The sequence below is a fragment of the Petaurus breviceps genome, unplaced genomic scaffold, assembly GCF_028583685.1.
Source record: "Petaurus breviceps papuanus isolate PSGF00001 unplaced genomic scaffold, PetGlider_PUasm1.0 175, whole genome shotgun sequence".
Lineage (NCBI taxonomy): Eukaryota > Metazoa > Chordata > Mammalia > Diprotodontia > Petauridae > Petaurus > Petaurus breviceps.
The window spans coordinates 50603113-50619288 of NW_027185764.1; the positions used below are offsets into that span (position 1 = coordinate 50603113).

At 37.8% G+C, this 16176-nt stretch overlaps 1 protein-coding gene across 3 annotated transcripts in view; it reads left to right on the top strand.

Moving 5' to 3' along the window:
- ARSK (arylsulfatase family member K) overlaps positions 1 to 16176 on the top strand; it is a 48808-nt gene that overhangs the window by 15313 nt on the left and 17319 nt on the right. For all 3 annotated transcript variants that reach the window (XM_069085139.1, XM_069085141.1, XM_069085140.1), the window contains 2 exons: positions 12656 to 12938; positions 15191 to 15362. In XM_069085139.1, the coding sequence (XP_068941240.1) occupies positions 12656 to 12938; positions 15191 to 15362 (455 nt within the window). The remainder of the gene's footprint in view (positions 1 to 12655; positions 12939 to 15190; positions 15363 to 16176) is intronic.

Consider the following 16176-nt stretch of genomic DNA (forward strand, 5'->3'; position numbering starts at 1 on the left):
TGCATCAAGTTTGAAAAGATTTCATGTGAGTGGAACTTTTTATGCCTTTAAGTGATCGGTATATCAAGACAGCATGTCCTAAGAGACCTGGGAATCTGAGAATGGCCGTGGGACTTGAACCATCATTCCATAAGCCAGTCATGACAGTTTCAATACTTTTTAAGGAGAACTAACCAACCTGAAAGGAATAGGGCATTAGGAAAAGCCAGCCAGGCTGGGCTCCATGATAGAGGACTCTGGTAGATAATATTCTCCTATCAGCATAGTTTAAGGATATTGATAATCTGGAGAGGATCCAAAAAGGGCGGCCAGAAAAGTGAAAGGCCACGAGTCACTATCACAGGAGGATTGGTTGAAGGAACTGGAAATGTTTAGTCTGGGACAGAGAAGGCTCATGGATAACATGAGAGTTTTTCCAGGGATTTGAAGAATTTTGACCTTCTAAGCCAGAACTGTGTTAGACCAGTCCAGTGATTCAGGTTTAAGACCTAATATTTAGTGGACCATGAAATTCAATAAAAATCACTTTACTAATTAGAGAATTTAGAGAGTCAACTTCAGAGTTTTTAAAGGGTATAAAATGCTACTCTCCTCTGCCTTACAATCACCAAGTCAGGAACTCAGGCAGAAAAAACCCAAAAGTAGGTAGAGGTCAGGTGTCACTTCTGACACTATTTCTCTCCTGGTTGGGCTTCTTATTCTTCAAGGAACAGAAAGTCAAGACAGCTCCCAACTCGCTACCAGAACCCATTGCTAGACCCACTCCCACACCCCAGGACACAGCATGCTGGGTGGGACTTCCATAGAAAGAGTAGAAAGAAGATAGAAGTGTTGGAGACCAAGGGAAAGGAGGAGGGCAGAGCTCCAGATCAAGAGTTAACCCAGTTGCTCCTTGTGCCTTGATGGCCCCTCACTATCCCACTCATCACCCACACCAGAGCAACACAGCTTCTCCCCAACATGCCGAAGAAGGATTAGATATCTTCTCAGGCAGAACCAATCAGCATTACAAAGTTGAACTTAAGCTTGATGTCAGGAAGAACTTCCTAATAATTAGAGCTGTCCCAAAGTCATATGGGTTGGCTATGTCAGTTGGTGGGGTCCCCCTCCCTGCAGATCTCTAAGCAGAGGCTGCATGATCATAGTCAGGTATGTTATAGTGGAGATTTCTGTTGTGTACATGTTGGGCTAGATGGCCACGGAGATCCCTTCCATCCCAGAAGTTGTGGGATTCTGCTTGTTTTGAGGGATCCTGATTATTTGCCTCAGAAAGGCATGAATGAAGAGAGACCCCTTCTCCCAAAATAACAAATGGATTACATCTGGGGTGATTCATCCAGGATTCCTATTGGCTGGATATCCACAGGAAGCAGACTGCTTGATTTACTCAAGACCTTGAGTGTTTTTCTCTTTCAGGAATAGCTTAGTAATCCTCCCCACTGGACCCATACCATATCGCCTGAATAACTCACATTAGTAAGAAAGGGCAAAGTCCAGGTTTTTTCTTCCTCATTGCAGCTACCCTTTGTTGCTCCCCTAGCTCCAGGGTCATGGCCTCAGTCCTTCGATTAGATATTCTTGACATTCTTTCAAAAGGCTGGGAAACAGAACCTTTGATTACTAGAATGTGGATCCTCTCTCCAAGGCCACCACTCTGGGGCTGATGGAGGAGTGCTGGGTCCTTGGAGATCTGTGCCAAAACACAGGTTTCAGCTTCACACACCTAGATGTGTGGGTATAGATAATGTGTCCCAAAAGTCCTGATGCAAGCCCCACTCAGCCCCAGAGATGATAGCCATGGAGAGACAGTGACAAAGCCTCAATCTGAGAGATGACAGCACCCAAGCTGGAGAGAGGCAGGGATGGAATCTCTCATCCCCAGAGATGAAAGCTTATTAAAGCATTAAGCTACACTAAGACTTTATGATGCCTGAGTCTGAGAGTGGGTAGAAGACAGAAAGACAGGCCCCTCTGGATGTCTCTGAAGGACCTGTACGTCTATTTCTTTTTATAGTCCCAGTAAGGAGTAACATTAACCCACAATAATTTGAGCCAGTAAAATCATATACTGACCTCTGAGGACTTAATCACTCATCCTCAGTGAAGTGTGAATGCCTTTAAAAGTACGCAGGTTCTCTCATCAAGGCAACCAAACCCTCCATAGAAAGAGTCAAAGTACAGTAGCCTCGTCTTTCAATGTGATCATATGGCCTGGATATATCCTTTTCATACTATTTAGTTTTTAAAAGGGGGGCGGGGCTCCACAGGAAGGAAAATCTAATCAGTAGTAAAATAAAATTTTTGAAATTGCTAGATCTCAGGTAGAGTATGCAAGTTGTAATTGTAACTTTGATACTCAGGTACAAATCAATTAAAATATGTCCTTATAAAAGGACAAGAGAACTCAGAGAATTTATTGAACCAGACTGCATAAAAATAGACATTTTATAGTCTTGTTTGATTGTACAGTAAACTTAGAAAGGATCCAAATTGAGGGAGGGATTTACAACTCTTAGTAGAAAATAAATTATCTTTGTGAAGACTTAAAGGGTATAGTAAGCTAACTATAGTCCTTGCTCTGAACAATCTTAGAATTGTATTAGTGTTCCACCAATTTAAAATATCATAGGATCAAGAGCTGGACAAGACTTTAGAGATAATTTCATTCAACCTTCCTCATTTTACAGACTAGGAAACTGAGGCTCAAATAGGTTTGGTGAATTGTTCAGACTCATACAGGTAGTAAGTAGCACAGTCAAGATTGGAATGTAGGTCCTCTGATTCCAAATCTAATATTCTGTCCATAATACTGTGCCATTATCCTTTCTTAGTATCATATATTTACTTTGAACAAGATCTTCAAGTATTTAATTCACATACATGTATACATAGATCATTTGTTTTAAATGCTGCTTTAGTATTTCTAATTTCAGTGTCAGAACTTGTCACTTCCATGTTATGGATTCTGAGATAAATCCTTTTTCTGTTCTACTTTGTATTTAGAAATGCCCATTTTATTTGGTGTTTGTCAAGTTCATAATGAAAAAATATTAAGAGGTTTGTGACAGCAATATAAAACAAAAGATCCACTTTTGTCTTGGTGGTTTCTGGGTAGAAGGTAGTTTTCAATACCTCGATTATTTTTAGTATATTTTCATTTATTCATCTTCAACCCAGAATTTAGAGGAAGAGACGTCAGCTGTTAAGATGATTTACATGACTCCTTTATGCACCCACACAGTCATTTGTCTGAACAAATGGGTCAGGGTTGCTGTTATTAACACAGTCCTACAAAGGTTATATGAATTACGCTGAATCATCTCTTGAGGTTTCTGTATGCCATTTCAAATTATTGAGGAAAAAAAGTGGTCTAATGCAATGCTTTGTAATAATGGATACACAATACATTTTAACTCATTGATTTGCTGCTGTAAAACCCTAGGCTCAGTTTTTATGGCTCAGTATAGACCTGTCATCTATAGATGATACAGATCACTTCCTGATTCCATTTATATTTTTATGCTAATGAATTTCATAAGGTTGTCACTCTGCATTTTATCTTTAAAAAAAGAAACTGTCTCCCTGTACCCCTGTAGGAATACAGCCTAGTTGTATTATTTTGGCATTTACTTTGATTTAGGTGGGTGTCCTACATCAGCCTTTCCTAGGCAGGGGGAAAAGAAAAAGGGAACAGGGAAGTAGTATGCATAGGGAGAGCTTCTCAAAATACATTTTGGTGATGTAAATGGGGTTTCATGAGAACATTCTTATGTTAGTGATATTTTGTCTTCTAAACTATTAAATATTAAATTATATGTGTCAAAAATGTTTATGAATGATATTTTCAATGGAAATAATATATACATCTTATGTGTATGTATATGTGTATTTACTCATGATAAATTGGAGATATCCTCAGAGGGAAAGCACTAGCATTAAAGGGAACCAGGAAAGGCTTTTTATCAAAGGTGAAATTTTAGCTGAGATTTAAAGGAAAGGAACCAGGAATTGAAAATAAGGAGAGAGAGAACTCCAAGCTTCTGGACAACATATGAATATTCCACAAGTTGAAAGATAGAGTTTCTTGTTCAAGTATCTGCAAGATCAAGGTCACTGGATTGTTGGGTATGGGGCAAGAAGTGAGGTGTAAGAAAACTGGAATGGAAGGAAAGGGCCAGGTTATAAAAGGCTTTTAAAACCCAAACAGAAGATTTTACATTGGATTCTGGAGGTAATGGGGAGCCACTGGAGATGACTAAATAGGGAGAAGATCTGGTCTGACCTGTGCTTTAGGAAGATTACTTTGGTTAGCTGAGTGAAGGATGGACTAAAGTAGGGAGAGACTTGATGCAAAGAGACCAGTCTATTGCAAATTAACTTATTTCCATGGTAAAAGGTGTCATTCAGAAACATTTTGATACATATGTAATTTCATATTTTTAATATTTTAGAAGGCAAAATACCACTAGCTTATGAGTTTTCTCATGAAATCCCATTTCTTCCTTTTATCTTAGAGCATGCATTTTTTCCTCTGGAAATTCCAAAATATCTTGTACTTGATTTTGAAGCTTAGACTCCCACTTACAGTACAGTTTTCAAAAACACTCCTTCTACCTTTTGAAAACTTTAAGGCATTTCTTTTTTACTTCAGATATTACTGTTTATATGAGAAAGTGGAAGAATAGAGGATGTGGTCAAAGGTGTTTTATAGGAAAAAAAAAAAATATATATATATATATATATATATCACTCAATTTGCTCATTAGAATTAGTATTCTAAGAAGACAAAATTGGGAGGAAATACTTGTGTATGGAAATTGGTCTTTGACCATCCCCCCACCCAAGAAGCCCAGGGTGTAATGATAGATTAGGGACAGATAATTATAAAGATACACTTGTGCCCTGTATCTTGTTGACATTGGATCTCACAATCCTTGAAAGACATTTCAGGAAGGAACCAACAATTGAGGAAGATCCTAACCATTGAGAGGGAATCATTCTTGGAGGTAAGAATGGGACTTCTCTTTCCTAATTCCTCTCCAGCTTCCAAAAGTCACCCAGGGCACTTTGACCCAGAGTTGCTTGATCAGCAGGAGACACCAAATCTAGCAGGAAACAGATAGACACAGATAAATAGTCTTTCAAGACAGGAAATCACTTCAAGGAATGAAATCTCTGATAGCCAGGAAGAGATTCAACTCTGTACTCAGGGGAGAGCTAGTCATAGAAATTGAGAGTTCAAGGTGTGAAGATGTGCAGGTTCTAGGAGCCCAGCTGAAATATCTGCTCAGTGGGCATTCAGCTAAGGCAAGAAGCGAGAGGACCGCTAGGAGAGAGAAAGGACCATGAGATCCTCCAGTGCTGGAGGCATGGCTGATCTTAGCCACATGTGTTCTCTACATATCTGCTTAACTACCATTATACTCTTATTTATGCCCCCTCTTCCTGTGGATCCTAACTATATTTGAGGGAGAATGCACCCCATGTTTATGAGGAGGAAGTTTTCTCACCACCTCTTTACTATGCCATCTTTGCTTTGAGCTAACTGTATCTCCTGACAGACTGTTAAGAGGAAACATACCAGTGAGGACTTAGGAGCTGTAGTGTTAGGAATGCAGTCTCATAAGGTAACCCTCAAAACCTAACATAATTACCTCCTAGGGATCCCCCTGCAAACCTACAGATGATGAAGGAGAGAGTGAATAAGAGCAGGTGCTAACAGTTACCAGTAATTGTCCTATATCAAAAGAAAAAAAGCAATAGACCTTGGTGGACATGGCAGTTTTTAATTTTTTCTTTTTTATTGTGCATGCAATAATAATAGACATTTCAAGACACAAAGAATAATAGGGAAGAGAACTGTATAAGAAACTGAACTTTCATCATATGTAGTGTTGGAATATAAACGTGTGTGTGCCTTAGAGGAACAATAAGGTCAGAAGCCAGATTGTAAGGGGTTAAAAAGAGGGTGAGGTAAAAGAAAATGGAGACATTTATTGTATGCAGCCTTTTTGAAGAATTAGTTACAAAGGACAGAAAAGAAATAGAACCATAGTTAGCAGGGATACAAGTGAGAGTTGTTGCAGGCTAGGGGAGACATAGGCATGTTTGTTTGTAGGCTATAGAAATGAGCCAATAGCTAGAGAGAGATTGAAAATAACCAAGAAAGGAGTGGCTAGGTGGCACAGTGAATAGAGCACCGTCCCTGGAATCAGGAGGACCTGAGTTTAAATGTGGCCTCGTACACTTAACACTTACTAGCCTTGTGACCTTGGGCAAGTCACTTAACCCCAATTTCCCTGCCTTCCCCCTCTAAAAAAAAAAAAAGAAATAAAATAAGCAAGAAAGTGGGAAAAGCAGAAGGAGCAATCTGTTGGAGCAGACAGGATGGAATGAGATCACTCAAACAAGTACAGGGGTTCCTTAGTAGAAGAATAAAACCACTTTATCATGTGAGACAGGGATGAAGGAGGAGAGAGTGGTAGAAGGCATCTGAATGATAGATGAAGGAGAGGAGAGAGTGGGCTCTTTTTTTCTGTAAAATATAATGAAAGATCCTCAACTGAGGGAGTTGGGAGAAGGACAGCTTTGGAAGCTTTGAGGATGGAAGAAAAGGTTCAGAAGAATGGCTGTGTAGAGAGAGATAGTAATTACCTAGCAGCACTGAGGACCCAGTTGAGATTGTATAACATAAATCTGTAGTGGGCACAGTCAGAATGGTAGCAGAATTTTCCCCATCTTTATTAAGCAGCATATTTGTAGGCTAGAAGGTGACAAATGGTAGGAGTGATCCAAGGCAAAGTTTAGCTTGACTGGGCATAAAAACAAGAGGGTTAGGTATGCACTGTGTCCATTCTATACCTCCAAGAGATTTTACCAGGACAGCTTTCACAAGGAAGGAAATTCTGACTTTGTTGGAAGAATTTTTCTTCAGTAGTAGATACAGATACGTGTTACTTCTTATGCATAGAATACTTACTGACTTTATTTAATAAGTAAGACCATAGATTAAGAGCTAAAAGGGACCTTAGACTGTACCACAACTCTCCCACCAATTTAATAAATGAGGAAACTTAGATCTAAAGATATTAATATATAGATATAGTTGTAAGACTTCAAGAATATAATGACAAGGAATTGATTTTACAAGCAGCTAAGAAGACTATAGAAATACCAGATGGCATTACACAAAATTTTTCTGCAAAAGTGAGAAATGGTGGGGCGGCCAGGTAGCACAGCGAGTAAGAGTACCGGCTCCAGTGTCAGAACGACCTGGAGATCGAATTCCGGGCTCAGACACTTAGCACCCACCCAGAAACACCTGGCCGTGTAACCTTGAGCAAGTTACTTAACCCCAATTGCTTAGGGGCGGCCAGGTGGCTCATCGAGTAGGAGTACCGGCTCCAGTGTTGGGATAACCTGGAGATCGAATCCTGGGCTCAGACACTCAGCACCACACCCAGAAATAACTGGCCGTGTAACCTTGAGCAAGTTACTTAACCCTGATTGCTTAATAAAAAAAAAAAAGTGAGAAATGGTAGAAGTTGCTAGAATGTTATACCCAAAATTAAGAGGAAAGAAATTGTCCCCAAATCTGCTTCCCCATAACATTCTTTTCAAATATCAAAGATGTTGCTGACTTCTCCCATCCCTTCCTCTTGGTTTGTACTCAGTCTTCTCCTTGTATAATTAGATTATATGTGTCCCTTCCCTCCCTCTATTACCTTGATGATATTAGGTTTCAGAAGGGACACTCGTTTTTTTTGTTTTTTTTTTTGGAGGCGGGGAAGACAAGGTCAGTTGGGGTTAAGTAGACTTGCCATCACAGAGCTAGTAAGTGTTAAGTGTCTGAGGGCAGATTTGAGCTCAGGTTCTCCAGACTCCAGGGCCATTGCTCTATTTACTGTGCCACCTAGCTGCCCCACTTGTTTTTTCTCCATTAGAATGTCTCTGACATTTCATCTGTATGTATCCGTTTACAGCTGATCAAACGTATTTTCCTTTTATGTTTCTCTTAACTCCTGTGTTTACCTTTTAACATTTCTGCTTTGTCTTTTCATCAGGGATGCTTAAAAGTCTTCTATTTCATTCAGGTCCATTTTTCCTGTGTCAGATTATACTTATTTTTTGTTGTATAAGTTATTCTTGGTTGTAAGATTTTATCTTTGGCTTTTGGAATATCCCGTATCCAGACTCATTCATTTTCACTACCTGGCCCCTTCTTACCTTTCCATTTTTCTTACACTTTATTCCCCTTGACAGACACTGCAGTCTAATGACACTGCCCTTCATGTTGTTGCTCAGATGCCACACTTCATCTTCTTACTTTAAGCCTTTTTACTGGCTGTCCCCCCATTCCTGGAATGCTCTCCCTCCTCACCTCTGCCTCCTGGCTTCCCTGCCTTTCTTTAAGACTCAGCTCAAATGCTGCCTTCTGCAGATGTTTTCCTGTCTCTGCCACTGCTGGTTTTTTCCCTGTGCACTTCCATATGCACTGTATATATATACATCCTGTATACAGTTATTTGCATGTTGTCTCCTTCATTGAGTACTAGCTCCGTGAAGGCAGAGATCGTGCTTTTGTTTTTTCTTTATATCCCCAGTAATTAACATAGTGTCTGACACATTTTGAGCACTTAATAAATGCTTATTGACTGATAATTAGGCCAGCCACTGCTTATCATTTCTCTATTAATTATTATTTCTACAATACTATAAACATTAAAATTTAAATCATATTAATAATAAGCAAACTGAAGCAGTTAAACCATTTGATTTTTAAATGAGTAAGAATGTAAATTCTTATGTTTGTACCCCAAATAAAATAAAGACAGCAACAGACACCTTTGGCAAGCAGTTATCTCCCTAATTTAAGCCTCAAACAAAACTACAGAATTTCCATCTTGGAAGGGACCTCAGAGACCATTAAATCCAACCCATATCCAAGCAAGACTACATTGTACAACATGTATGACAAATAATGAGGTTTTTGCTTGAATATCTTCAGTGAGGGAGAGGCTACTATCTCCCCAAGTATAGCCTGTTTCACTTTGGAATACCTAAAATTGTTAGAAAGTTATTTCCTTAAATCAAACCTAAATTTGTCCCTTTCCAACTTCCACCCATTGCTCCAAGTTTTATCCATTGGGGTCAAGTAGAACAAGTCTAAACATTGTGTCAGCTGTGGTCTAATTGGGACAGAGTACCTTGTATCCTGGGGACCATGCCTATCTTAATGAAGGCATCTTGGATGCCATTTTTCAATATTGATTCATAACAGTCTCATCAACTAATCCCCACAAATCTTTTTCAGACTAACTGCTACCTAATTAACCACACTTCCTTCATCTTATATATGTGAGTGATTTCTTGAACCCAAGTATAAAGTTTTACATTTATATCCATTAAATTTCACTTTGTTCAATTTAACATGACATTCTAGCCCATCGAGATTTTTTTAATAATTCTTGGATATTAATTGCTATCCAGTGATAGGAATTAGACCTACAATTTTATTAGTTTAAGAAGTTCTCAGGTGAGACCTACAATTTTATTAGTTTAAGAAGTTCTCAGGTGAAACCAATACAGGTGGAACCTTTCTCTCCATGTTATAATCTCAAAGAATTTATTTTTCATTAATGATAATAACAATAATAAAGGCATTTGTATAATACTTTAAGATTTGAAAAATGATCCCTGGGAGGTAGGCATATGCTGTTATTATCCCCATTTTACAGATAAGGAAACTGACATAGAAGTTAAGTGACTTGCCCAGGGTCAAATAGTAAATGTCTGAGACTGGCTCTGAATTCAGATTTTCTTGACTCCAGGTCCCTCACTCTATCCACTGTACCACCTTGCTGTCTTTTTGCTGAATTTATCAGCTTTGTGTGATCTACAGATTTGAAAGGCATACCATCTGTGTCTTTATCCAAGTCACTGATAAAAATGTTGGCACAAGGTCAAGCATGTATCTGAATCATTCCAGTGAGACTTCATTCCTAGATGTCATCCATTAAATTCTAACAGATTTTTTTTAGACATCTACTGTGTTCCAGGTACTGGGGCTACAGAGACAAAAATAAAAAACAGCTTTGCTTGTTGAGTTGCTGTGTATCTATATTGGTATACTGGTATATTCATCCTTTTCCTCTTAATCTAAAATGTGTTTTTAGAATTTTATTTTTGTGATCTTCTTCCAAAACTGACTTATAGAATTTTAGACCATCTACCAATCCTTTCTCTAAGCCCGTTGAAATCTTCTTTCCCCATATCTAGGGTCTATATCTGTCAAATTTTGCCCAACTTTTCTCTATTCTATGATACATTCTAAGGTAGAATGGACACTTCCTCAAGTTTCCCATCATTTCCACTCCTAAGTCCAAAGAAGCAGTTTCACTGATTCCTCTCCCTTCTAAGGGGCAAAATTATTATTAAGGCAAGATGGACAGTTTTTTTTTCAATTCTGAACAAAATCTTAACAAAAACAAATAAATTTAGCATTTCTTTTCTGAACTGGGCATAACAGGTTAGTCCCCTAGTAATTTAGATTTGCTACTGGAGAAAAATGTGCATTCATAGGTCATTTCAGCAGTTAAGAAAAGGAAATGTATTTAGCCATGGCAGGAGGAAGATATTCCACAAGGATGAGCATTGAGAGAACCCCTTGAGTTGATTCGACTGAAGAAAACTTCATTGAGAACCCCCAGCCAAACATCTGAGAGCCCCTTCATCTCCTTTTGTCTTCTTTGCATTCAAACAGTTACTCAGGAATTGAAATCAATAGTCCCCCTTGGCCCCTTGAGCCAACAAAGTCTCAAAAATGGTCTCAGTACCTTTAAAAGAAAAATTAGGGACAGCTAGGTGGTGCAGTAAATAGAGCACTGGCCCTGGAGTCAGGAGGACCTGAGTTCAAATTCAGCCTCAGACACTTAACATTTACTAGCTGTGTGACCTTGGGCAAGTCACTTAACCCCAATTGCCCTGCATTCCCTCCTCCAAAAATCAAAAAAAGGAAAAAGAAAGAAAGAAAGAAAAATTAGTCTAATCTGCATGGGAGAGAAGGGTTAGGATATTACTTCTGCAACAATTTCCTTATACTTGGTAGAACAAAAAAAAAGATTATATATGAAATTACAAATCTCTGTAATATACAGCTTGCTTCTCTTTTTTTAAAGTGTTTAATACATTCAGCATGTAAGTTTCAAAGATGTCATGCTTGTTTGTGGTTTCTTCTAGCCTTCCTTCTCTCTTCTGCACATTAAAAAAAATTACTTGGGGCGGCTAGGTGGCACAGTAAATAGAGTGCCAGCCCTGGAGTCAGGAGGACCTGAATTCAAATCTGGCCTCAGACACTTAACACTAGCCGTGTGACCTTGGGCAAGTCACTTAACCCCAAATGCCCTGCCTTCCACCAAAAATTTAAAAAAAAATACTCCAATGGGGATCCTTTTGGAAAGAGGGGTAAGCGGTAGAAGGAAGAGGGTACTAAATGCCCTAACTCCTTTCTAACTTTTCCCTACAAAAAAAATTTTTTTTGAAAAAAGAAAAATAAAATCTTTGCATCGGGGTACAGTGAAGCAAACAAATTCTCACATTGACCTTGTCCAAAAATGTGTATCTTATTCTCTATCTTGTATCCATCTCATCTTATAGTTATTATTATTGAGTTTGGTCGTTGAATTGATTGGAGTTCTTAAGTCTTTCTGAGTTGTTTTTCGTGACAGTATTGTTGTTAATGCATAAATTGTTTTCCTTGTTCTGCTCTCTTCACTATGCATCAGTCCCAATAAAGTCTTCCCAGATTTTTCCAAAACTGTTCCTTTTGTAGTTTCTTATAACACAGTAATATTCCCTTCTCTGAGGTATGTTATAAAATGATTCCTCAATGCTTTCAAGATTGAAAGTGTGTCACATCAGTAACATGAAAACATAAAAAGGTTTATGATATGATGAACATGGATGAGAATCACATGGGGCAGGAATGCATGGGTGAGTTGTAATCTGTACCAGTGGAGGGAAAATACCAACATCATTGAGTTCACTGATCCACTTAAGTTTTAAAGCTAAAGCATGACAATATCAGGGAGCAAAATTACATCCCTGCTAGAATAGAAGAATACAACCAAAGGATTGTAATTGCCCTAGAAATCATGAAAGAGTAAAAAAATCAAGATAATGATGAAAGTATTTGAATATGCATGGAACATAGAATTAAGATATAAAGATCAAGTGATATAATTAAATTATAGGATCTTTGATTAGAAATGTTATGGTTTATTTTTCTGACAAAAGGAGTGCAAGATGCAAATAAAATTAATTAGGCAAAACAATGACTGATTCCCAATCACTTTTTATTTGAATAAATATGTGGGACCAATAATAGAAACGATTAGTACCTCTAAAGCAACATACCATTGCATTCTGAAAAATATGTTATAAAATTTTTTATTTGCATATTTTCCAAATGTTCAATTTGATAATGCAGTAAACTGTATAACGGCTTTTTATCATCTTAGATTGTTCTGTAAGAAACAAGATGAAATGCAAAAATTGTTTCACATATTTTACATCTAGTTGTTATTATTCCTTATTGGATATATGGTAGCAGAGTTTTAAAGTAAAATACAGGAGAGCTGCATTTTTTTCTCCTCAGCAATCGTGTGGAAGCATGGACAAGAGATGTTGATTTCTTGCTTCATCAGGAGGGAAGGCCTATGGTTAATCTTATCCCTGATAAGACAAAAGCAAGAATAATGGAAGAAGATTGGCAGAACACAGATAAAGCAACAAGCTGGTTAAGAAAAGAAGCAATTAACATTACTCAACCATTTGTTCTTTATTTGGGATTAAATTTGCCACATCCTTATCCATCACCATATACAGGGGAAAATTTTGGATCCTCCACATTCCAGACATCCCCTTATTGGCTTAAAAAAGTAAGTATACCTTAAGAAACAAAAATTAATTTACACATGTTTTATTGAGAATTCCATTCTCTTTTTCCTTGCATCCAAGGTTAGAGATATGAAAGATGAATATTCTAATTCAAAGCCTCACATATAATATATATTATACATATAACATGTAATATATAATAGCGAAAGAGGCAAATTTGCAAAAAATGAAAGTAACTCATCTCTTAAACTCAATTATATTGCCTTGTGTTTGATATGTATATATGTGTTCTCACAGCTAAAGTAGAGGAAGCATGGTGGTCATGGAACAACATGGAACAACAGAAGACTGTTGGTCTTGGGAGTCAGAAGACCTAGGGCAGAGGTGGGGAACCTGTGGTCTTAAGGTTACGTGTGGCCTGGAACCTAGGTTCCCCACGCCTGCTCTCAAGTCCCAGTTCTCTGTGTGACCCTGGGCACATCACTCTCCTAGAGTCAGACTTCTTCATCTATGAAATAGGGATCATAGTATTTGTACAACATAACTCAAAAGCATTTTGTAAACCTTAAACAAATTAATGTGAGTCATTGTAAAAGATTACCATAAGGTTGTTCTATCTGTAAGAATATGGATTGTACCTGTCATTTCATTGTTATAGGGAATTCCCAGAAAAGGAGACTCCTTCCGCCAACGCAGGACTGCCCCTTCCCTGAAACTTCTAGTCTTAGCGGCTTGCTTAGACTCACAATGCTTCTTAAGCTATGGGTCTCTACCCTTTGGCAGCAGTAAAAGGTTTCTGAATGTGCAAGGAACACAATTTAATTAAAAATCAAACTCATAATGAATCCAAGGTGTTTCTGGCAGCACTTGTTCTTGTTGTATCCCACAACTTCACTGCAGCCTTGGTCCTGAACACAAAGCATGTGCACTTTGCACCGTGCATGCCCTCAGGACAGGCAGTGCCAACAAATGCTGCTGAAACATGAAAAGAGCTTAGGGGTGGAAGAAGTTTAAAAAGCCCTGCTGGTGCCATAAAGTACTGAGACATCAGGGCACCTGCCCAGGGTCCTATGATATAATCAGGATCAAAGTAGGGCTTCCTGCCTCTCAGCCTTATCTGTGAGGAAAACAATGGTATCTGCTTGCAAAAAGTGAAAGCTATCCTGATGAAAGGAGTTAAGTAAATATAAGAAATCAGTAAGCCTATCTCTGAACTTCTTTACAAGTCACTTTTCAGTATATTTCATGACAAGAATGGGTTTACACTTATATAGTGCTTCATAGTCACAAAGTACTATCCTAGAGATCATTTCATACAATCCTCATAAAGTTAAAGGTATTTTACTGTAATTTAATGTCTGTTAAACCTGGAAGCATAAAAATACAAAGACATTTGTTTATAAACAACATAGTGGATTGGAAGAGAGTGCTGGACTTAAAGTCAAGAGACCTGGTTTTGAATCCTGCCATAGACTGCAGTTGGATAACCATGAGCAAGTCACTTAACATGCCTCAGAGCCTCAGTTTCCTTATCTGTAAAGTAGAATAATAAGACCTGCACTACCCTACCTTACAGGATCATTGTAAAGAAAATGCTTTGCAAACCTTAAAGCCCTATAGAAATGTGAACCATAACTAAATTATTTAAATAAACATTTGGATAGCTCCCTGAATTATATGTACTTCTACCATTGAGCTATCAGGAAGAGAAAGGAGAAGAGCTGAAATAAAGTTCTTTACTTCCTGGTGTTGATAAAGACTTACACCAGTGTTGATTTTTAAGACTTACCACGGGGGTGGCCAGGTAGCACAGCAAGTAAGAGTACTGGCTCCAGTGTCGGGATGACCTGGGGATCAAATCCAGGCTCAGACACTTATGACCCATCCAGAAACACCTGGCCGTGTAACCTTGAGCAAGTTACTTAACCCCAATTGCTTTAAAAAAAAAAAAAAGACTTACCACGATACTGAACTTATTGGTTTTCTTTTTTTTGTACTACTTAGAGTTTTTCTGTTAGCATGTAATTATAGGAGCTTAAATTTGGTTATACAGTTTTTAAAGTAATTTTCAGAAATGTCTCATTCTACATGTACAAATGTACAATAACTTAAATATCAAATAAATTAATTGGTACATAATTTCCATATTTAATTGAGTGACTATTTGTTTTAAATCATTTATGGCAAGTCTTTTCTAACCATCCTTAATTAGAAACTGTAGGTTGGCATTTATACTATGTAAAAACATTTAATTCTTACCTTTATATAACTGAATTTTCTCTCTATTTTTTAGGTTTTTTATGAAGCTATCAAAATTCCAAAATGGTCTCCTCTGTCAGAAATGCACCCTGTAGATTATTATTCTTCCTACACTAAAAACTGTACTGGGCAGTTCACAAAGAAAGAAATTAGAGATATTAGAGCATTTTATTATGCTATGTGTGCTGAAACAGATGCCATGCTTGGTAGGTGGTATAATTAATAAGCAATTACACAGAGAAGAAGAATAATGTTGTTTTTCTAACTGACTGTGATTCAGGCTGGCTTTAGTGACTTGTAGAAAATTACTCAAGGATGTTCATACAACAGTTGCTTAGAGACAGCGTACTTGATGCACAGAAAGGTTGGAAGACATACTATTAGTTGTGGAATAAATTTTTGCTTATCAGTTATCAGTTGATAAAATAACTTGGAAGATAATTCAGTTTATTCAAACATTAAGGAGAGATCAAAGAAGGCTACCATCTGCTTAAGACAAATTTTTTGGATGGGAAGGATCACTTTTGGGCATAAGCCAAACGTGGGTAGGCAAATGACAGGGCATTTCAAAGACAGATTTAGTTCTCAGATACAGAATCAGTCCTAAAAGCCTGTTCTGCCCTTTGTCAAACTCTTAATGTCCAGGTAGCTCCAGAACCATTCCATTTACCTAGTATTCTAGCAACCAAGGCTAACCTAGAGTTTGGAACAGATTTCCCACATTCATCTTGGTTCAAGGCCAGCTCAATATTAAAGCAAACTTCAGTTGGTAACATATCAGGAAAGTATTTGCTTTGCAGTTTAGATCTGTCTGTGGTTATCACATTCTCAGGCTATAAAGATAGTAAATTCTAATCCTTTTAGTAACAGGTAGGGGCAGGAGGCTTTTTGCCAGTTTTTAGAATATTAACAAAATCTAGGAGCTTGGAATTTAATTTCTAAACTAGCATTTTATAATGAGAATTATTTTGAGAGCAATATGTTCATAAAATTAAGACAGCATAATAAGGACTAGGGATT